The sequence below is a fragment of the Nestor notabilis genome, unplaced genomic scaffold, assembly GCF_000696875.1.
Source record: "Nestor notabilis isolate BGI_N333 unplaced genomic scaffold, ASM69687v1 scaffold12478, whole genome shotgun sequence".
Classification (NCBI taxonomy): Eukaryota; Metazoa; Chordata; class Aves; order Psittaciformes; family Psittacidae; genus Nestor; species Nestor notabilis.
The window spans coordinates 12977-36039 of NW_009941545.1; the positions used below are offsets into that span (position 1 = coordinate 12977).

At 42.0% G+C, this 23063-nt stretch overlaps 1 protein-coding gene across 1 annotated transcript; it reads right to left on the bottom strand.

The window, feature by feature from the left end:
• Positions 1 to 5: 5 nt before the first annotated feature.
• CMTM7 (CKLF-like MARVEL transmembrane domain containing 7) lies at positions 6 to 22846 on the bottom strand (the record flags this gene model as incomplete). Its single annotated transcript, XM_010020957.1, has 5 exons — positions 22691 to 22846; positions 10639 to 10707; positions 4017 to 4190; positions 1103 to 1201; positions 6 to 87 (listed from the first exon to the last, which is right to left on the bottom strand). Coding segments are annotated over exons 1-5 (580 nt in total), but the record flags the coding sequence as incomplete, so codon positions are not given.
• Between the last annotated feature and the right edge of the window lie 217 nt (positions 22847 to 23063).

The window sequence follows — 23063 nt, forward strand, 5'->3', positions numbered from 1 at the left end:
CTTACTGGTTGACTGCGTGATGCATGAAACCTTGTAGGATGACCATATGCTTAAAACACAAAGGATGGTAGCTAGGAACCCAAAAGTCTGGAGGAGAAAACAAACAAACCACAAATACATACAGAACATTAGATGACACATTCCATGAATGTGTGGACATTCCTGTATATTCAGCTATGTATTTTACAATAACAAACTCAAAAAAGTGATTTTTTTTTTACTCCATTCTGCCAATATAATAAAAACATAAACATCCCCATAGTATAATAAGCAGTTAGTTATGTCTTGTCAAAACAACAACAGAAAGAGAGACAAAGGGGAGAGAAAAAGCTGGACAGCAGCATAGTCTCTACTTCTCACTAGGGTTCTGCAATAAAGACTTTTTCTCACACCTTTGATTACTGTTCTTTAATTGCCCCATTCAATCAAGTCTTTCCCTGCCATATGCCAAGCAAACAAGTCAGGTAAAACAAGCCTTCTAGTCCGTTTACATCATCAGGACTAAGTTTCTGAAAGTAACTCTTTATTCTGGAGGAGCTGTTTTTCAGGTCCTGTTGCTGTGAAACCACTGCTGCCCACACTCTGAAGTCATGCCTCTCTCTCTCAAGCCCTCCAGCCAACAAGAGGCAGAGATTATCTTTTAGTAAGTCAGCCCAGAACCCCAGTGGCTTTTAGCTCAGGAGAAATGATCTTGAACAGGGCTCTGTTCAGGAGCAGGAGGTCTCAGAAGCTGAAGACTGGGGTGAAATCCTTTCAGTAACTTCTAGCTGCTGCAACAGCCATTTGTCAAAACTGAATTGTCTTAATTCTTGCCCTAAACACATTAGTTCCTATGAGTTAAAGCAGAGGCCTTTGGTTTCAACTCTCTGACAGGACAAATAAATACCCACTTTAATGGCGAGTCTGGAGTCTCACAACAAAATGTTTTTGTTGGCATTTTGCTACAGAGCATTCACTGAAATGAGCTAGAAGGTAGTTCACACACTCAAGGCACAAGCAGGGCAAGTTTGTAAGAAAATAAAATTACAAGAAATAGATTTCCAATGTCCTACTTAATATATATGGCAATTAAAAAAGTGTCAAGACTAATAAACAGTCTTACCGCTCCAGCCACAAGTCCAGTCAAATTGTAACTCTTGGATGCTGCTACAATCGATGCAATAAGAAGCAGAATTGTACCGATTAGATAATGAAGAAACTCCTGGAAAGACAAGCACAGCCTGCATCAGAAGGGAAACTTATTAGGAAAGCATTTTGGTATGCCTCAAATGAAAATAAGTTGCAGAGGTTACTCAAACCCAGAGGACAAAACACCAGTCAAAAGAAGAAAAAAGTGGGAGAGGAGAGGGAGGGAGACAGACACTCAACTTGTGAGTGAATTTTGTACCTTACCTGAATTTCTGTTCAAAAAGGGCCAATCTTCGGGTCTACTAATGTCACTGGAATGACTTACTGGTATGGATGCAATCCTTTCAATTCAACATGGTACTTTACTGAGGGTGAAGCACCAAGCATGCACCTTACTTAAAGGGACAGTTCTGGAGGAAGGAAGAAGCCTTAAGGGCATATCTCTCTAGCCTATATGAAATGGCAACAAATAGTCGAAATGGAAAACCAAATGCTCCTACTTCTGATAATCTCAGAAAGTAAGCAGTGGATCTACTGCTGGATTTACTAGCAGCTTACATCAACCAAGACTGGAAACAAACGGGAAGCCATGAAAAGCACGACTGTGCAGACACTCATAACCAACACCCAGGCTCCTAAGTCTGCAAGGGTGGCTGCAGTAAAACATGATGCCATGGGCTTTTCTGAGACATCACTGAGGCATCACGTGTAAGCTTTCTCTGGTGTGACAAGTATCAGTCCAGGACTCAATTTTAGCTTGTTATAAGCAGGGGTTTTCTATGGATTTAGATTACAAATCCTCACAAAGCTTATAGCAACCAACATGGGTGTTTGCAAACTGAACATGGGTTGTTTCTCTTGCATGGTGGGGTGGGCAGGAGTGCTTACTTTATCTGCGTTGCACTACCAGCATGAGCCAAGCAAATGCCATGTATAAGGGAGAGGAGGGATTCTGTACCTAAACAAAGGAGAGGGAATATAGTTCCAAAAGGAAATTGTCCAAGGAAATCCCGGAAGACAAATAAGTCTGTTATAGCATAGCACAGTTTCCCTTTGCTCGGGTGTTTATAAGCAGCCGAGGAGGATCTTTGCCATAAAGTAGGCTCTGAGTTTGCAACTTATGTTCCTCATTTGTGACCTTGTTTCAGGTAACCAAGATCTCAACTCTTGCTTTTGCTAGATTAAAATGTTTTTGTAAGGAGGCTTCTCTGGCTAGTCCACAGTGTGGCAGGCAAATCAGGCATGCCATTGCCTCCTCAGGGACACCAAATAAAGCAGTGTACAGTGTACACAGCCCACTATTTTAGAGGAATCCAAGGGATAGGCAAAGGTGCAAAAGAATCCTCAAAGGATAAATTAGGTAGAGAACCAAGCCCTGGCATGACCAGGAGAGTGTCCCTCTGGAGAAATACTTCCCAGCTTTAAAAGCTGTCAGTGACGAACAACTGCAACTCCACCTACTGCAAATCACACCCCTGACTGCAATGTAGAGACCCCGCCAGGAAACTCGCCAAACACTAGCTGTAATTTCCCAGAGTCTCTTACACATCTTCCTATTCTGTTCTAAAGATACTTACATATGTGACTGAAAAGGAGATGGGTTGTAAAAGAGCACCAGTGTTCAAGCATCACATTCCATACAGCTATCTGAAGCTGAGTAGCCATAAACTGCAGTGCCTCAAACTCACTAGTGACTCTGGAACACTCAGGAATGATTAAACACACAACAAGAAACTAAAGCAGCCTATGCATAATCCTGTTATAGCAATGCACACATTAAATACTGCTTTCCAAACCTGTCATTCATTATCTTATTTCAATCCCTGCATCTGTATTATCTCAGATAAAGGAGTATTTTCTAGAGACAGATAGTGGTGGTACACATTTGAGAAAATAAGAAGGGGTGCAAGTATAATCATATTCTTCAACTAAAAAGAAAAATCCATTTTTTTCCTCCGGGTAGAAGTGGATGGATGGACAAACAGTTCTCTTAGATCTGTAAACTACTTACACAGCTTCCATTAAACACCACCCAACCACTTCCTGGATTTCTAAATCCCTCTATATCTCTCCAGCTGGCTTTTCCCATCCCTTTGGTCTTTCCTCTGTGGAACTAATGTGTTACTATGCACATAAGGGAGATATGTTCTACGGGGTTATTAAAATCTGTCATCCCACACTAGGATGCAGGACTCTTCTGTCAAATGACCTGACCCAAAGCTACTGAGGAAGTTCAGGTCTCGCATTTTCTGTGCTGCTTGTTAGTTCTCTGCTAGGATATGAGAGATGAATGTGCAGGGGAAATGCAGGAACGAGGCAGGAACATCCTACAGGATATCCCAGGAATGCCCAGGCTATGACAATGAGGCTAAGGCTCCTATTTCTTGCTATTGTTTAAGTTACCTAAAACCATACCGAAAAGAGACGCGCTTGACTTAAATAGCGGTCACAGACTTTATTTTGGGACAGGATGTAGTACATAAATTCTAATGCTATGATTTGGTACTCTACCAATCTCCTAGCTACTATAAATAATCTGAGCTAGGACCCATCTGCTGAAGGCTTGATAATCACTAGCTTCTTTTCAATTGTCTCAGAATAACACTATTGCCTTCCCTAGAGTAAATCTGTATTGATATCTGTGTGAAGGAGGGCAGGATCAGACCCAAATCAGCTTAAAAAATACAACAATTACAGCATGTGCTGAATTGAATACTAATAACAAAAGCAACAAAAGGATTTGTATACAAGACAGAAAAGAATTATGTTCCCATATATTATATAGGAAGACAGCCTATCATTGTGTAATAGCACAAGAAAATGGACTATGTAATCGAGCCATCAACCCAAAAGAGAGGCAAGGAACCCAGACCATCCAAGTGGCTTACCGCGAGCGGCCAGCTAACACAAGTGAGCTTCCTGTAGATTCTGAAGATGTGGATAATGTAGAAGAACAAAATCATAACCAAGTCACACATGGTCACAATCTGAAAGTAGCTGTATGCACTGTAATCTGTCCATGGAGAATTATTCACACTGATAAATCCAACCACCAGTGAGATCTGAAAGACAAAAGGCACATTAAAGATTTTTACAACGGTGCCTCAGAGGGACATGGAGATCATTTTAAACGCAACAAAATGGCACTTAGAGAACAAATATCTAATGTAAATTGGGAGGTCACAACAAAATGTAGGACTAAGTAAGAAGCATGATAATAATGTTTTAAAATTTGCTGTTAAAATGATCTGTAACAACCACTAAGAGTGGGGAAAGAGCCAACTGCTAGAAGGAAAGCAGCAGTTTCAGCCTGAAGAATCCAACCTGAAGAAGTCTCTATGTACAACATGAAAGGTCTCAAATAGAGAAGAGGCATTGAATGCCAGGAATTGCATCAGTGGCTGAGGCATCTAAACCTCAAGGACTTTCAGAAGGAAATCACCGAAAGCTGTGAAAATGAAGGTGTCCATGAACACACACACCTTTACTGCCATTTAGCGAGATTACTCACATGCAAATTCAGAGGACCTGGCTGCAACTAAATTGACAGTTTTACTCCTCCTTTTCTACCACCTACTGAGAAGGAGGGTAAGCGGACCACAAGGTAGAATCAGGACAAATAACATAAACATTTGGAGGAATTGATTTATTCACCCCATCCCCCAATACAGTAGCTATAAAGCTTTAATATGTTAGCACTGTCACATAAAACTATACATTATTGTATATCTTCTTTCAGTTTCAGGCTTGCAAAGGACAGAAGCTATTTTATTTCTTTTTTTAATCTAAAGCTACTTGTTTATTTTATTGATCTTGCTGCTTCTCCAGCCTGGCTAGCCAGGGTGACAAAAATAAATCTACCCAGGACATACCCAAATATTTTCTTACTACAGAATTTGTCAATGCATGTTTTCAGCCACTGTAATTTTTAGTTCATCCAAAGCCAGACAGAAGCAGTAATGATTCACATTTTAACTGTTTCTCTATTCCTACCTGAGGAATCCAGTACTTCAAGACTGCACCATCCTCTCCTGCACTCGTATTCCAAACTCCTAACCAACTGCACCCATTATCAGAATTATTTCCTTAAAATTAAAAGGGGAAAAAAGAAAAGCCAACAAACCCAACATTCAAACAACATAGCCTAGATTTTCCTTGTTGTAATGTTAACTAAGTTGCACTTGCTCAATTCTAAGTGGACAGGCCAAACATATGCATCGTCAAGGGCAAGCGAAAGCTCTATACACACATAAGAACTTTGCAAGAAGAAATAAGAGGTTACAAGGAGCCAAAGTAGTCAGTGAAGAATCTGCTCAGCTACTAAGAACAGGGTAGAAAGGTGGATCTGAACAAATGCGCTTTCCGTTTCAAGTGTACTTCACAATTAAAACAATTCCAAACCCAATTAGTAAAGAGCATCCCTTCTTCGATTTTAGATGTGCCTCAACACACAGGTAGGAAGAATTCACTGCGTGGCAAGAGGTATGTTTTTCACAGGTTTCCTTTCTTGGCATAAATTTCACAACATGAGATTGATGTGCAATTTCTAAAGAGGGTTCTCTGATCAGAGGCACATAACGCTATTTCACAGGACCATATCAACAACTTTATATAAAGCTATACCATGTTTGTCACACTACATTGCTCGCATGACTAGCAGGTACAGTCTGAGTTTAAAACTCACCTGTTGAAAAAGAATGCTAACAAACGTAGGAAATAGAGCCACATGATATTATTTGTCCTTTAAGAGTGACAAATACCAAGTTCCTTCACCAGATATTGGTTTATCATGATACACCGGGTGATGACTGTGGGATTTTTTCCCCTGGAATTCCTGTTCCCAGAGAACTTGAAAGATAAAATGATTAATACATAACTGTCTGGGATGCAGTTTAACATATATCTTAGAAGTCAGTTGGTAGCACACAGAGAGAGAGATAGGAGAGAAATGAATGGCAAAGCACTAAAATGATCAAATATTATGAGTGTTATCTAGGCATCCGTGCTCGTGGAGCAGGTTACTACATGTTAAAAACAAAAACTAGAGGCACAGAAAAAATTAGGGCACTGCCATTTCCATTTTAATATAGTATTTCACAGATTGTGAGAGCAGTAGACATGTATCCCATAGCCAGCAAGCCAGTCAGACCAGAAGTACAGGTCAAATGGTGGTCAGTCTCATCAGAATATTTCAACGTGCTCCACAAAATATATCCAGGCTTCAGACCTGCATTACAAAAGGAGTGAGGGACACATTGCAGGACACTACTATCTAAGTACTTTCTCATTTCTGAAAAGCAAACCAAGCATCAATCATCTCCATGGAGAGATTTTTTTATTTCAATGAAGTTACGTATTTACTCTGTTTCGCAGAAATTGGTCAGCTTAAACTAGTCCACTTCTTGACTTCCCATTGGACCAGATATTTGAAGCGAGTCATGAATTGTGTTTAGGAATGCTGAAACTATCTCACAGTGAAGCCAATGTGAGCTAAAAGCAGTCAGCAATTGCCAGGAGGCACTCAACACCCTACCAGATGGAACAGGCATCATAAAGGGAAGATGGTAAGAGCCTGCATTCTCTTCTCTATTTTGAGCTGGAGACAAGGCAACCACATCCTCTGCAACACGCCTGTGGAAAATGTTGGCTCTTGAATAGCACTGGCATAAGCTCCCAAGCCTAAACTCCATTCTGTTTTGAAGTGAGTACTGCTCTATCAAAAATGAAACATAACTTTACTCTTTTTTTTATCATCTATAAACTTGCTGAGGATGCAAGTGCATTAATGACCATCCTCCAGGTCATTAATGAAGATGTCAAACAGCACAGGCCCCAGTGTTGATCCCTGGGTTGCACCACTAGTGACTGGCCTCCAAGGATCTTGTGCCATGACCCTCTGGGCCTGGCCACAGGTTTTAATCCACCTCATGGCCTGCTTGCCTAATCCATATTCTGTCATCTTGTCTATGAAAGGTAAACTAAGATGAAAGAAAACAACATCCACCAGTCTCCCCTTGTCCACCAAGCTACTGACCTCATTTGAGAAGGCAGGAAAGCTGGTCGAGCATGGTTTCCCTTTGTAAATCCATGCTGACTAGTCCTGGTCACCTTCTTGTCCTTCATGTGTTTGGAAATGCTTTCCAGGAAGATTTTCTTCATCACTTTCCAAGGGACTGAGGTAAGGCTGACCAACCTTTAGTTCCCTGGACCTTCCTTCCTGCCCATATAGATGACATCGATCTGTTCAGAATGGCACACTTTCCTTCTGCACCTCTCAGGCTAGAGAGGATAGGAAAGGACTGGACAAGAGTGATAAATTCTCTTTCCCTGTGCTATAAAATGCTACTTGAAGTTTTCCCTGGAAATGCTGTTCCTTTTTAAAAATCGGCTGTTTTCCTCCCTGTTTCTTCTCATTCCTGTCAAATAATGAGCATATAAAGTCCACTGGTCATTGATCATACTCAGTAAAAAACAAGGAAAATGTGTATCAAGACTTCAAGGAAGTCAAACGTACACTGCAGGAAAATTCTACACCTTCTTAAGGAAAAGATAGGAACCACGCCTTTGTATTATGACAATATTACATACAGAAGGAAGATCCAACTTCCAATTACTCCTAAGGTGAATGCACACTGGAGAAATGGCATTAGGCTCAGATGCCATTGTACTCCTGATTTCATATGGTTTGAATTCCACCTAATTCCCTGCACTTACTCTTAGCTGGCTACAGTCCTGCAGATGCAATTAAGTTGCAGAGAAAGCTCACCTCCAAACATCCTAGCTTCACAGGAGTGCGCTGGGTATTATGCTGGGACCAAGAGCAAGCCACCAACACAGTTCTCAGCCTCACTGGTGGCTAGATCCTCCTGCAGTTTCCAGTCCTGTCATCATGGGACACTGTGAAACTGCCCACATCTCAGGATCAATAGGCTGGACACCCCTGCACTAACACAGTTGTGCTGGAGTGTGCCAGCCAATATGGAAGAGCCTTGGCCAAGCCAGCAGGTTCAAAGCAGCTCCAAGGAAGGGGCAGGCAGCAGTGCATGCCCATCAGTCAAGGGATTACAGATACAACTGCCCTCACTAGTGTCCCGAGGATAATGAAGGAACCATAACATAAGAAAGGACTTGTTTTGCTCTCCATGTGCCCACAGGCCAGCTGGCACCACTAAGCATTTTCTGATCATGTGGTAGAAGGCTGTAGTTTATCAGACAGCAGAACAATTTTATAACCCAGGAATCAATCTGTGCAAGTGCTTTGTATGATCTTTTTTTCTACCGTCCTGCTCTAATGGATGTAATAAATAACATTCTGGCTTTATTGCCAATACTTAATTCTTTTGAAACATTTGAAGAGAGCTAAATTTTCCTCAGACACAGCTACCTGCACAAACATAAATCCAGCATGATCTCCAATATTGACAAGAACCTACTCTAAAGGAAAGCCTAATGCTCTGAGGATTACAGGCACATTTCCACAAACACTGACAGAACAAGGGAGTAACTGAATGTCACTGGCTCTTGAATTCTGACCCCACTTTTGTAACCATCTTACTGTCTGAACTTCAGTGAATCAAGGATTTTGCTGCTTCAGTTCCCTCCTTTGCCAAATGAGGACTAATAAAGACCAATGCATTGTGTAAAAGTTTTTCACCTTCAAAACACATTAGATATGTAAAACAAGGCAAAGATGTTGAGTACAGCTAATGAACATGTAGGTCAAGGTGACTGTTTTCCTTCATAGTGTGAATGGACTAAAACAGTAAGAAAAGGTTAATATTTGAGGGCTGCTTTTTCATTGATTTGTTGCCATCACACTATACTAGATAAACAAGGAGAGTCCTGGCTCACTGTAAAAATGGGAATTGGTATTTATTTCCTAACTGTCATTTATTTACAATAGGCTTTCTTATTATGTGCCACAAAACCCCCACAATGAACAAGATATTGCAATAATCTTTAATGTTAAGGCTACTTTACTATTCATGCTCTTGACCATTCTTGACTGTTTTGTACCACACATTATTGCTCACTCATACCCAGCTGTTCTTTCACATCTCTATTAATGACTGCAAAGTAAGGGTGACCCTTTCCCACTGTGCCTCTACAACAACCTGTATGGTGGGGATGTACTGGGTGTAGCTGGGATAGAATTAACTGCCTTCACAATAGCTCATATAGCACTGTGCTTTGCATTTGTTGTTAAAACAGTGTTGATAACACATCAATCTTTTGGCTGCTGCTGAGCAGTGCTTGCACAGCCACTAGGCTTGTGTTCTCTCTTCTCCCTCCCTCACCTCAAAGTAAGTAGGCTTGCAAGTGGGTGAGAAGCTGGGAAGGGACACAACCAGGACAGCAGGCTCCAACTGGCCAAAGGGATATTCCAGACTACATGATGTCATGTTCAGTGACAAAAGCTCAAGAAAAGGAGGTGTAAGAGGAAACGTTCAAGGCTATGACGTTTGTTTTCCCAAGCAACCATTACACATGCTGAGGTCCTCCTTTCCAGGAAGTTGCTGAATACTTGTCTGCCACTGGGGAGAAGTGAATGAATTCCTCTTTTTGCCTTGCTGGCTTGTGCTGCTTTTTCTTTCCTCATAAAATTGTCAGTATCTCGATCCATGGGTCTTTTTGCCTTCCTTCTATTTTCTCCCCATCCTTCAGGAGAGGTGAATGAGTGAGAGGCTGGGTGGGTGTTTGGCTGCTGACTGGGGTTAACCTACTGCAGATGGCCCACTCCTTGCCTGGGACTTCCAGCTGCTGCAGTAGTACAAAGAATGATATTACAAATCTTCATTGCAGAAAGGAACTGAAGGTGGTGTTTACAAATTCCAAGACCATATACTGAACTGACAGGCTGAAACTGCTGTCTTATTGTGCAACTATTAACTATGGATAATCATTTTCTTTTTCTATATAGAAATAAGATGTGAAATGCCAGCTAAACTGCAGGGAGGAAAGATAGTGTCGATAAAAAGCAAAATTGCCTCAAGGTGCCCAGCTCTAGAGAAACACTATAACTCTTATCTCAAAGATTCACCATAATACTGTGACACACACATCAACATGTATAATCTACCCAGCACTGCATTATCTTTTCATTGAATTATTTTGCCATGCAGTGTAAAACAAAAAAATCAGAGTATTTTTTTCTTTCTTGACTGTGCTCCCTCTGCTATACTCCGATAAGAAGCTGTATTGTGACTTTTTGTCTCCAGTGTTTCCTTTCTGCTCTTTATTCCCCTTTCCTCTTCTTTCAAAAAAAATATTCTTCTGCTTTATATCTCTCATTCTCTTCCACCCACATTTCCCTCTACACATGTGAATGCACCAGAATTCCACCATTAACTCATTGAATGTTTCCTAGCTTTCTTCCCCACTCCCTTGCATCGAAACGTGTGCTGCAATTAGCTAACTAAAAATTAGCACCACTCAGAGGAAAGGCCAGGGGACAGGATTCAGCACATCACTAGACCAGTACAGAGGCAGAAGGCAGCAGCTCGGGTTCGCCAGTCTCCAGTTGGTAGTGGGCAATACCTGAAAGTGCTTTTCCTTTCCATTCTTTGACAATTTAACCCTCTAGAAACAGCGTTTTTGTTTCCCTGGATGCTGTAAAACAGCATTGAGAGCTTCTCCACTGTGCTTGCGGAAGCACTGATGAACCTTTGCACTGCTTTAATGTCCCTCTTCCTAAATCTGAAAGGAGGACCATGAAATTGATAACAAATGGTTGATTTCTACTCTTAAAACTTACACAAGTTCTAGTGCAAGTAATAGTACACAAACTGTGTCTACAGATTTAGAACAAAGGACAGCACTGACTCTCATCCAGTTTTATCACAGCCTTTTTGAAACAAAACCACAATATAATAACAGCTAAATGCTTTTTGTATTTGAATGAAATAAAAGTCAAAGTTTCCAGCTTGTTTTTTGTATTTGAATGAAATAAAAGTCAAAGTTTCCAGCTTGTGACAGCAGCCAAGATAGTAAGTGGAATTTTCCACTTGCTTTTCCTAAGCAAGCCTATCAGGATAACCATGCCCTGGAGAAATGTCATTGACTGCAGCTGTACATGTCTGAATGTTACACCTCAATACAGTGAAGCAACACCCATATATTGTTAAGTACGTACTTCTAGACAGAATAGAACTTTTTTGTTTAACAGCTTCCCAAAACAGAAAGATGAGTGAAGCACAGACCAAGGCTACAACTGTAGTTCATGCAAGACTGGTTCAGCTAATTTAAGTAACAGCACTGACTGCTGCTGTAATCGAGATTTCCTTCTTCCAGGGTGGCATTGGGAATGTGAGCTGCAACAGCCAAAGCCCTTCTAGAAAAAAGAAGATAAAAACCCCAGCCCATTTAAAACTTCACTAATGACAGACTAAACCAGCTGCCTCCAAGCGCATGGCTCTGTGAAGCAGTCAGGTTTTGGTTGCACGATAATCTCTCAGCCCCTGCGTCTCGGCAGGTTTCCTTCTTGTCTGGCAGCTCAGCTAAAATAAGGAGGCTGCCTGGCCTCTGATAAGTGACTTCTTTTGTGCATCACTGTCCATGGGGCATTTATTGAAGATAAAAATGGTGGGAGGGTGAGAAAAGGCAAAATAATCTTATTCAGACCCTCTGTGGCTCAGATAAGAGACAATCCTAAATACGAGAAAGTGGTATTCTTTATCTATTAATAAGAAATTATCTGTCTGCTCAAGCACAGGCCTCAGTCAGAGGTAGAAGCATATGTGGGGTAATCACAGAGCCAGCAGATGAATGACATTATTAAAGAGCCCTTTACAGGGTGTTAGCATGGTCATTAAAAAGGCAATTCTTTGTAACGACTAGCTGCAATTAAGTCCTGCCTACCACTGACACAGTGTATGTGATACTTCAGTCCCACCACTGCCATCTTCACTAGAGTGCTGCCTCAATCTCACAGCTGCCTGAAATATGGCTGGTTATATATATATATAACACATACAATCCTCTGTGTTATTAACTGAAAGCAAAGACTCTACATTCGCATGGCAAAGAGTACACTATATTCTCATCAGGTAGTGAATTCATAAAAAAACCCCACTTAAATCAACCTAAATTTAAAATATTTCAACTGTAAAAGCATTACAGTAAGTTTCTCCTATCTGCATAAAAGATGTGCCTACAACACTCAAAATACTGCAGCAACCTAAGTGATAATTGAGTAATATCACACAAGTGCCATAGCCAAGTCACAAACAATTCCTGAAACACATGAAAATCATTGCAAAACAATATTAATATCACAGCTGACTATTAGCATGTCTGCAAAGGATTAGGAACAGATTTCTAAATGCAGCAAATGCCCTAGCAGGATTTTAACTCTGGCAAACACAGCTGCTTTCTGGTTTGGAGGCATGTGGCCAGCAGGTCAAGGGAGGTGATCCTCCCCCTCTGCTTGACCCTGGTGAGGCCACATCTGGTGTACTGTGTCTAGTTCTGGGCTCCTCAGTACAAGGAAGACAAGGAGCTACTGGAGAGGGCCCAGCAGAGAGCCAGAGATGATGAGGGGTCTGCAGCATTTCTCTTATGAAGAGAGATTGCAGGAGCTGGGTCTATATAGTCTAGAAAAGAGCAGGCTGAGAAGGGATCTCATTAATGCACATAAGTATCACAAGGATGGGTGACAGGAGGATGGTGCCAGGCTCTTTTCAGTGGTGCCCAGTGACAGGACAAGAAGCAATGGCCATAAACACACGTGAAGCTTCACCTCAACATAAGGAAGAACTTTTTTACACTGAGGGTGTCAGAGCCCTGAACAGGCTGCCCAGGGGGTTGTGGAGTCTCCCTCTCTGGAGACATTCAAACCCGCCGGGACATGTTCCTGTGTGACCCGCTCTGGATGGCCCTGCCTTGGCAGGGGGTTGGACCAGATGGATGGATCTCCAGGGGTCCCTTCCACCCCTTGTGATTCTGTAACTCTCAAACAGGTGCCTATGTCCTTCTAGACACTTGCAATAACTGAAGGTACTACTCTAGACAAAGACAGGAGACCCCTATACTCTGCAAGCACGTAGCTTTCCATCTATTACTAAGGAAGTCCTTCACTGTGCAGGCAACAGTCCCTATGTAACAGGCAGTCTCCCAACCACTCCAGTGGTATCTCCCATCTCAAATCAAGTCATAATCCCCAAACCATAAACCAACCTGCTGTTTGAGGTAACAGCAGGAACACATCCTCTATAATTGGCGTTCTCTGCAGACACACAGATACGGTCACTGACTCAGCCTGTGCTCTCTGCTCTCCTCCCATGTTGTGTACTGGTTGTGGTGCTCATTGGGAACCTGTGTCCCACACCACCAAGCCAATTGCCCATTTAGAAAAGTACTATTTGACTGCTGCAAAAAGCATGCATGCATGTGGCTCCTGCTGTAATTCACTCACTGTAGAGGAGCACCTATCTTGCTCAGTAGGGAGAATCCCTATGCCACAATTCCAAAGATTACACTGAACATTGTAAGAGACTTGAATCTCGAGTCCTTTAGCAAAAAGTGGGACTGACAATAGCAACCATAAATTGAGGGATTAATATAACCAAATCACTCCAAATTCAGAAATTGCACAATAAGCTGTGCTTGTTACCTTTTCTCCTCTGCAAGGCAGATCTTCCAACATCTAGATCCTCCTGGAGAGCTATGTTAACAGTTCTTTTGGTCTAGTAAACCCAAAAGTCATGCAGAATGACAGGAGAAAACAGTCCATAGTGTGAGTAGGTTTATGTAAACAGAGAAAGATTGCCTCAAGCAAGCACAAAAGGTGTTTCTGAGGCAAGAAAAAGACCAAGAGGAGAAGAGAAGCACAGGGCAACAAAACTGGGTTTGGTACAACATAAAAATTAAGAGGTCTTAACTGCCTTAAGGGATAGCAAGAAAGTGGCTCTTGATGGCAGAAAGGAACCCAGTAATGATGTACAGGAATATATATGCTCATGGAAGTACAAAGACACCTAGCGTATGTAAACATTACTGGAGAACTTTGAGGTTGCTGCTGCAAAAGCAGCAATAGAGCTCACCAGCCCTGGGTCTGGAGAGGGGAGCCCTCCTTGGGGCCAGGAGATGGCCGCCTCACCAGCCATACTTCCTTTAAGTTGGCTGGGAAGAAGAGCTCCTTGCAGGAACAAGGTACCTCTAAAACCATTACTCTGAAACGTTCTCGGGTATATTGTTTGCCCTTTAAAAAGTCAATAAAGCCCCATATTATCAGTAATATACAATATAGAAAGAGCTTAATCCTTAATTAGCAAACTACAGAGCTCTTGTAGGTAAAGTTCATGGCCGTCTAAAAATGGATTTACCAACCACGCATGGCGATACCACCTACAGAGAAGGAGCACATGCTGGCGGCCCAGCCAAGCCTGGCTCAGACTGGCTGACTGCTTGAAGCCCAGGGTACACAGTGCTTATTATTAACAAATACCCACCAATCTTGCACAGCAAGCTGCAAAGTTTGCCCTTGACATGGATATCCAACACATATCTAACAGCATACATAGAATCAGAGAGAATCAGAGAATCAGCTAGGTTGGGAAAGACCTTTAAGATCATCAAGTCCAACCTTTACGCCAGGACTGCCAAGTCCACCACTAGACCATACAGGTACTTAAACAGGAACATAAAACACAAACCAGTACCTCATGGCAACTATAATTCTAGTAACCTATTGATCCAGATGCACAAGAAATGAAAAGCATATGCAACCTCATCTGCCTGAAAACTGTTACTGATAAAGAATACCTCAGGAACCATCTAGTGAAGTCTCAGTGCCTCTGCCTGCTAACCCGCAGCAGGCAATCTATTCATCACCTGCCCTTACAGATGCTGCTCACAACACACCCCCTTCTCAGTGTCTGAGGCATTTATTGCTTGACTGGTTCAAATCTTCAGTTAACACCTGCCATAGCTCTCCCTGCCCCAGAGAACACCACACTGACAGCAGTTTAAAAGTTCATATCTGTCATCTCCAGCAAAGGCTTTGTTAGCCATGGCAACAGAGCCTTGAGCAAGGTCTCCTTGAATCAGAGGAAGACCTGCTTATATGGCTGAAGACCATGTTGGTAGCTGTGCTGGCACATCATAATGATTATCAGGAAAAAACAGGTGAGAGTTCCTGAAAATGCTAACATCATGACAATTTCCAGACCAAAAGGCATCATCACAACCTGGCTGCTGGATCAGGATGGGCCTTAGCACACAAAAGAATGACCTTTTCTAAGTGCAAACACTTGATGCTTGGTGAGGTGCCAGAGAAGTGAAGGGTGATGAATGAGGGGGGGAATATGAGAACAGATGAGATTCCCCAGTGGCACTGTCACAGCTGACAGCTTTCAGTGTCTGCCTGGAGACTGGCAGGGCTCTCGAACACACTGGGACAGCACTCTTGTGCCTACTAGGAAACTTCACTCAAGCAATCTATGAAAGGCTCAATTAGCCAGCAGGTGACGAGCAGCAACTGGGGACTGTGTTTTTCCCCAATGGATAAGGGAGCTCTTGAAGTGGTCTTTCCAGAGCATGCTTACAGACTTGCAGGGAAGTATGCTAAGCTGTTCAGGAGTTCTGCAGCTGCTGGCGGTCATCTCAGGCTAGGAGCATACTTCTCTCCCAGCAGTCAGTACTTCCGTCTTGAACTCACTAATGGCATTTTTTTAAAGAAAAAAACAACAAACCACCAAAACCATTTGAAGACAATTCCTCCTTGAAGCAGCTTCTCAATCTTGTCATCATCACACTTCCATTTTCTGTAAGTGAAGCTGTTATCAGGAGAGGAAGCCATAAGTGCGGCAGCTGCTGCTATTGTTACAAAAAGAGAAGCTAAATTTGCTTTGGCATTGAAAGCTGCAGTCACCTAGTTTTGACTGGTCAGACAAATCTTTACTTGCTATTACATTTGTCACATTACAACATCACAGTGCTGGGAGTTGCTTCTGTCATGATGATTCCTTAAGAATCTAAGTTACACAAAAAAGAGGAAGCTCACAGGTGGGTGAAAGGAAATCACATCAGTTTTAGAGTTTGATTTCTGTGCAGAGAAAGTAGCAATTTCTGGCTGCTGTATACTTACATCTCACCACAAAATAGAAGGACAAGGCCGCAGCACACATGACGTGACAATAGCACAAAGGAGTCAACCCAGCCACAGTACTGAGTGAATACCTCACACGGACTCCCCAGGGAAGGGAGCGGAGGAAACACTCATAGTAAGCAAACACTGTCTGGTCTGGGGGGACAACACCCCAGTAGTGCAGAGCAGGTACTTAACAGAGCCTCATGGTCAGGAATACTTCCCTCAGTGAGGTACGGCCATGGCTTTACAGGATCATGATGAGACACAACAAATCATTCCAGCACCTGCACCCCTGGAAGCCAGTGAAGGTTGCTTGGCAAGAGGCTCTTTAACATTTATAGGCTCTGAGCAGATGGAGACCACATTTGGAAGGAACAGATCCCCTGGCTTCTTTTTCTTTGTGGCAGGAGAGGAAGGGGCATTATCTCCAAGGCGAGTGAAGACAGGGAATACCTTGCACTTGCACGTCTTCAAGGAAAGTCACAGAGCAGTAGGAATCCATGCTTTTTACCACATCTTATTATCCACGGACACCATGTACACTTGATTAAGACTTTAAATGGCATTTGCAAATTTAACTTCCTGTAAAACAAATGTGTCAGGAAACCACTGCCAATACTTCACTGTGCTCTTTCAAGCATACTAAACACATCTCAGGTGATGTGGTAAATTTCTAGGCTTCATTTCCTTTTTTTTTGGTTTCAGAAATTGTATTTGCTAACCCTAGTTAGCAACCTCCTCCATACAACCACCTCTGAACAAAGAGCACTACATGCACTGAGGTTGCTAATGAATGAAAGTGTTGCAACAAATCTTCATGGATGGGTCAAATGCGCAAGAAAAGGTAGCTCCAACTCCCTGCTTTTAGGAAGCCTCTTTTAGCACACAAATAAAATGTTCACTGACACATTCAGAACAAATTCCCTGGTGTTTAACAATGAATATAATTGTCTTTTCACAAGATGTACTGGAGCTGATTTCTTTTTAGCATTCTAGAGCAGTTTCAGTGTCAGAAAAATTACTAGTTTGCTTTTTGCTGAAAGAGACAGAAATTAAAACAGATGGTACAAAACCTTCCCCTGCCCAAGAGAAAAAGGACTACATTCTCAGCTTGTGGTTTGAAGCACATGGAACCACTTCAGACTTATGTAGTTCCTGCCCTTATGTGCCAGACACTTGCTCTTGGTGACAGTAGTCTCTGTGGCTGCAATGTTCTCTAAAAACTCTTACAGAAAAAGAAAGCTGAAGGAAAGCTGAAGGAAAGCTACATCAGCTCCCTGGTTTGGTTTACTGCGTAGCTTTGTGAACAGCTGCATCAGTGCAGCTCAGAATGGCTGCATGGAGGCAAGGCAGAAAGGGAAAATTCCTTAAACTGGTCAAGTTATGCTTGTGAAGTTTTGTCTCATCAAATAAAACTATGTCAGCCTACCACCAAGCACTCCTTGGTTAACACACAGAGAACACAGTGTCTGCTCCCAGCTCTTAAGTAAATACCTGGGCAGAAATTGTAAAATGGCCACCCAGAGCATGGAAAAAATACAACCGGCCAAGCCAGCCTGTTTGGGTGATGTCAGTGTGGAAGTAACAGGGCTTCCCAGACTTATTGTTTTTAATTACCAGGCTTGGACATTCCTCACTCAAGTGTTCCTTCTCACTGTGGAGCCATCTAAGACTTAGATAATTTTTCTCTCTTTGCTCAGCATGCCAAGCAAGGTCCTTTTCCTGCAGCTTCTAGCAGAATAACAAAAATAATTGGCAGCTACAACACACAGCTCGGACTTTGGCCTGAAAATAACTTCTCTGCTAAAAACATGTCCCATTCCTTATTGCTTAGCTAGTAGTTTATCACATAATTGCAGACTGAAGACACCTGCACATTTCTGCGGAGGTTTTCCTCAGTATTTATTTTCTTTGCAAACACAAAATGCCTCCTCCATGCCTCAAAATAAGACTTTTTGTATAATACATCATGACACCACTGATAGTTCTTACAGCATTATTTGTCATGGTTTCCGCTATCAGCCAGATGAAAAGTCAAACAGAACACAGAACCATTTGAATCTAAGCTTTGTTGGTCAGCATCCAGCAACTTTGACCACACTTGTTACTTTAGCCATTATTTTCCTATGGAAAAACTATAAACAGAGTGATAGTAGGAGAAATTTGAAAGTGAAGTCTACACAGCACCCAGAGGCAGGCTTACAGTCTCAGCACCTCTCCATACCAGAATCCCTCTCTTCTGACTGAGCAGCACTATTACCATACAGGCAAAATCACATGCTACTGACGTGCTGCTGCAAAGTATGAGATGTTTTACTTCAATCACCTCCATGGACAAAAAGATGTTTCAGGCTCAGATCAACTTAGAGGATTTGAGTAGCTCTCAAATCATTCCAAGCACCATCTGCTTTTGTGTATTTCCTTCTCCTGTACCAATGGTTTTGATCTGGAATTGTTTTCTTCCACTCACAGATTTTGCTTTCTTTTCATATTTTACCTTCCTCTGAATACAGCTCTCTAGCAAATTTGTTTGTTATCATCCAACACATTCAGAAATTGATCGTGGCTCCAGCAAATCTAACTCCCAGCATTTTCTAGCTTTCAGTTTTAGACATATTAATATTCTCTTGAACACTATTATTCACCTGTATATCAGTATGCAAATAATACAGAGAGGTTTCAGCACACTTCAAAGTTACTCAGAATTAGAGACTGCCTCGTTGACCATTCACTTGTCAAGTATGTAATGACTTTTGTCAAGACATGCTGAGGAAATTACATAGATACTCAGCAGAAAAGCTTTAACTATTACCTTAGCATTTTTAACAAGTTAAAATTATGTGGTTAAGTCGACTTTTATTGAGTTTATCCTTTACTACCTTGCAATTGTTTGTATTTTTTCTTCAGCCTTGAGAAGATAACTTTTATTTTCTTCTTTGTCTGTCTGGTGAAACTGCTCTTTCCTGGTTCATATTGAGCTGAAACAATCAGCACTGGTTTTAGCTTCAACCACTCTGCATTCTGAGGCTGTGCTTACCGTGTCATAACTATTGTCTGCTCAGTAACAACAGTGTTATTGTGGGAACAATCACCTCCAGACTGAACCAAGTCCAAGTGAGCTTGGCCCAACCTGAAGGAGGTGAAAGAGGCAAAAAAGGCCATGGGACAACTCTGCACCTCTCAAAGCCCAAAAACAAGGAACAGTCCAAGAACAGTCTGAGAAGCGCGAGAGACCTATGAGAGCATGTGCTGTGCTGGCTCCTTCTACCTGTGAACTCTCAACACTTCTTTTATCTCCTCAGTCTGTATTGGTCACACTCTTGCAAACCTCTGCATTGGACCCTCTGGAGAGGTGACACAATCACAGCTATTCCTACCAGCCAGCTGCCTAAGATGGTGGGATACCTCCATAGGCTCCACTGTCAAACATGGGCTGTGCTGAAAGCAGGACCTAGTCCAATACAGTGTCTGTGGCATCCTCCAGACTTCAGCTGTAAAAATGCAAAAGGTACATAAGGGCTCCACAAAAAAATTCTGCTGATCAGACTTGTTCCAGCCTATGAACACTGTCACTTGAGCCACCATGGTGACAATACGAATGCAAACTCATACTGCTGTCTCTAATCGCACATCATGCCCCAAAAGGCTTCCAGGAACCCATCTACTGAGAACATGCCAAGGTAAGTAACATGGGTTCCTGGAAAGTCTTACAATAAAACTAGCCAGTAGTAGTATGGACACAGAGCAAATGTGCTTCAGAGAGATCAGCACAGTCAGTGTGGTGTACTGAAGACAGTCACGTGTGTCCATTTTGCCAAGCTGGCTAAAATTCACGTTATTTAGCTTCTCTGGTATAAGTGTATTGTGCACACTGACACAGACTACTCACACACTTAGTGTACTGCTGCTATAGAACCAAGGTGGCCACAATGGGATCCTGCTTGTATCCCCATGAATATGAGACCTTAGCAAAGCTGCAAATACAAAAAAATAAGGGGGGGAGGGAGGGGGGAGAGACAAAATAAGGTGGGGAGAGGAAAAAAAGAAAGGCAAGGCAAAAGCTACATTAATCACCATCAAGATAAACCATCTTGGGTTAACAAGATAAACTTCCTGGGTTAGATGTCGAAGATACTTCACAACTTCCTGTTAAAACCAGAGCGTCAGTGCAGATGGGAGTTTGAAAATGAAGCCCCTACTAACATTAGCAATACAGCTCAAACTGTCTTACTGCCATGTGAAATACACAAGTCACAGAACTACGCTTTCTCCTCCATTTTATCTTCAAAACATTTACAGACCACTCCGAAGCATTAGAAACCCAGGCATTCAATGCATAAAATGCATGTCTGAAAGGTTAAAGAAATCCTCTAGCAAAAAACAAAACAAAACCAAACAAAATCAAACCGGAATTTGTGTAGGCTTAGGCAAGAAACATGTTTTACTTCCTAGTTTCATTCTATGTTAGACATCGCAGCACCCAGGATTTGAAGACAAAGCATTGGTAACACTTACATACTAGCAACAACTCAGTAATCACCAGATTGCTGCACCATCTCTTCATCTTGTCCAGGACTGCTGAGCTTTAGTCCTTGTGTTATGATCTTTCTTACAGAACAACAGCTGTATCTTCCATTTCCTTTGTGTAATTTCCATAACATGTTGTTGTCATCTATTAGAATTATTTCATGCACATACACACACAATCAATTTTTTTAGCTTGCAAGCACTGCAAACAGCCCTTAATATTACAGTAAATGATGAAATGTTTCTTTCTTGTTCTCTCTCATATCCTTCTTGGTCAAAGGATTGAAGAAGAGAAAACAGAAGCAGTAACACTCCCTCTTCATAACTACAGCCATTCAGAGGCCCAGTATGCAGTTTAATGTGATGTATGTCTAACCCAAAAGACTTTACTATTGTCCTCTGTCAGCATAATGGTTCTCCTTCTTGTAAGACTGCAGTGCCACCAGCCACATTAACACTAGTGCAGGAATGTTTATAGATTTAGCATAAAGAAATCTTTTCAAAGAAAGACACTGCAAACACTAGAACTGAATGCTGATACAAATGGACCCATGGATACAGTGGAAATACTGTATGAGAAGAGATAAAGGAGAAATGTGAAAATATTTATCCCTACATATTTTATAGGGTGCAGGAGTTAATCTAGAACTAACCTATTCTGGTTATTTCTACATACTGCAGCACAAATGGTTAGTTTTCTTAGGGAATTATTTGAGCAGAGGACACTACTGTGATACCATATTAAAAGAAGTTAATTTGCCCAAAGTTCCTTAGACACCTGAGGTAACTCCTAGTGACACCATTTACAGTCAAGTTGGAAAGCAGAAACATGTAGGAAGGTGAAGCTGAAAAAGTCCTAAGGGAAACTAATTTACATTATTTTAACGCCTATTAAAGTTACCACAGAAAGCTGCTAGCTTGAAGTCTGACGAATTTATATTGAACAGCATTGATGATATATGATTTTATGTAAAGTACTACACAAAATTACATAGATTTACATGCAGTACAGAAAAAATATCTGTAGACACACTTTGCATGTGTACCAAAACCTGAAATTTCAGCACAAACATACATGCCTGTGCTAGCTGTGTCACAGGTCAGAGCTGTAGTGACACAGCAGGGTGGAAAGTAGAGAGGACTAGGTATTTCTAGCCCATGAAAGGAACTGTTCTTTCCACAGTGGTGAAAGCAAAAGGGTAAACAGACATTTAGCTTATCAGCAAAGCACAAGTCTACCCTTTTAGGACTACATGTTCATTTGCAGTGAAGACACATGCTCAAAAGAATGTAATTTATCTCCTGAAAAGATAGTCCAGGCTCATTTCTAAGGGCAGCTGATGTTTGTTAATGAACTGGAAGAAACTGGGCTGCTTTTAAAGAGGAACTTTATGATCTGATATTATTCCACAGTAAGCTAGACAACATGATTTCTAACGTCTAACGTCAGTTTAAGAGCCTGGATGCTAATAAGTTACACAGGTTTAAAAAAATGACTGGACAAACAAAGCCAGAGGGGAAATCAGGTACTGGGGTTTATAAAAAACAAAGGCAACAACTCCAGTATCAAATGTTGCCGAAGTACAAGTTTTTGTAGGATGAGAATGTATGCGAGGAGGTATCGCTACACATTGTCTTACATGCTCTTTCCTAGCCATTATTCAGTGCCATTACTGTAATTAAGCTGTCAAATCACTCTGTAGACAATTACATGCCACAGAAATGAGAAAGAGCTTATCCATCTCTTAATCCTCTTTGCATCTGGATGGAGCAAAATCTCCTGCATTGAGTCAAGTTAAGGCATCAGCTCAATGCCTTAACTGGCAGTGCTCCACTATCCATTTCTTTGGAATGTCTGCTTTTCAGCCATACATCTCCCACATCCCTCCCTGCTGGACTAGTGCCCACCTCAGCCTAATACCTCAGCGGTGGTGCCCACCCTTTTACCAGACCATGCTGGTGCTGGCACTTGGCCCCACTTCCTTCCAGAAGCTCACCCATGCTAGGGAATGAGGTGTTCCACTGGAGCACGACGTGCCTTCGCATCACGATGGTTACCATTACTGGTAATGGCAAAAAGTTGTTAATACTCACCGTCGCCATCAGCTACCATTATCAAGGTAACACCACTCGGTGCTTCGAGCAAGTGGTGTCACCCTGGGCTCACATGGCATTGTCTGAGCGCGTTGCTGCCTTGGGAAGACGCAAAGGCGGTTTCTGACAGACCATAACGCTTCAATTTGCCAGAGGAACCTGGATTTCCCTTCTCCCGCGAGCAGCGAGAGGCAAAACCGCGGCGGCCAAAGCGGCAACGCGCAGA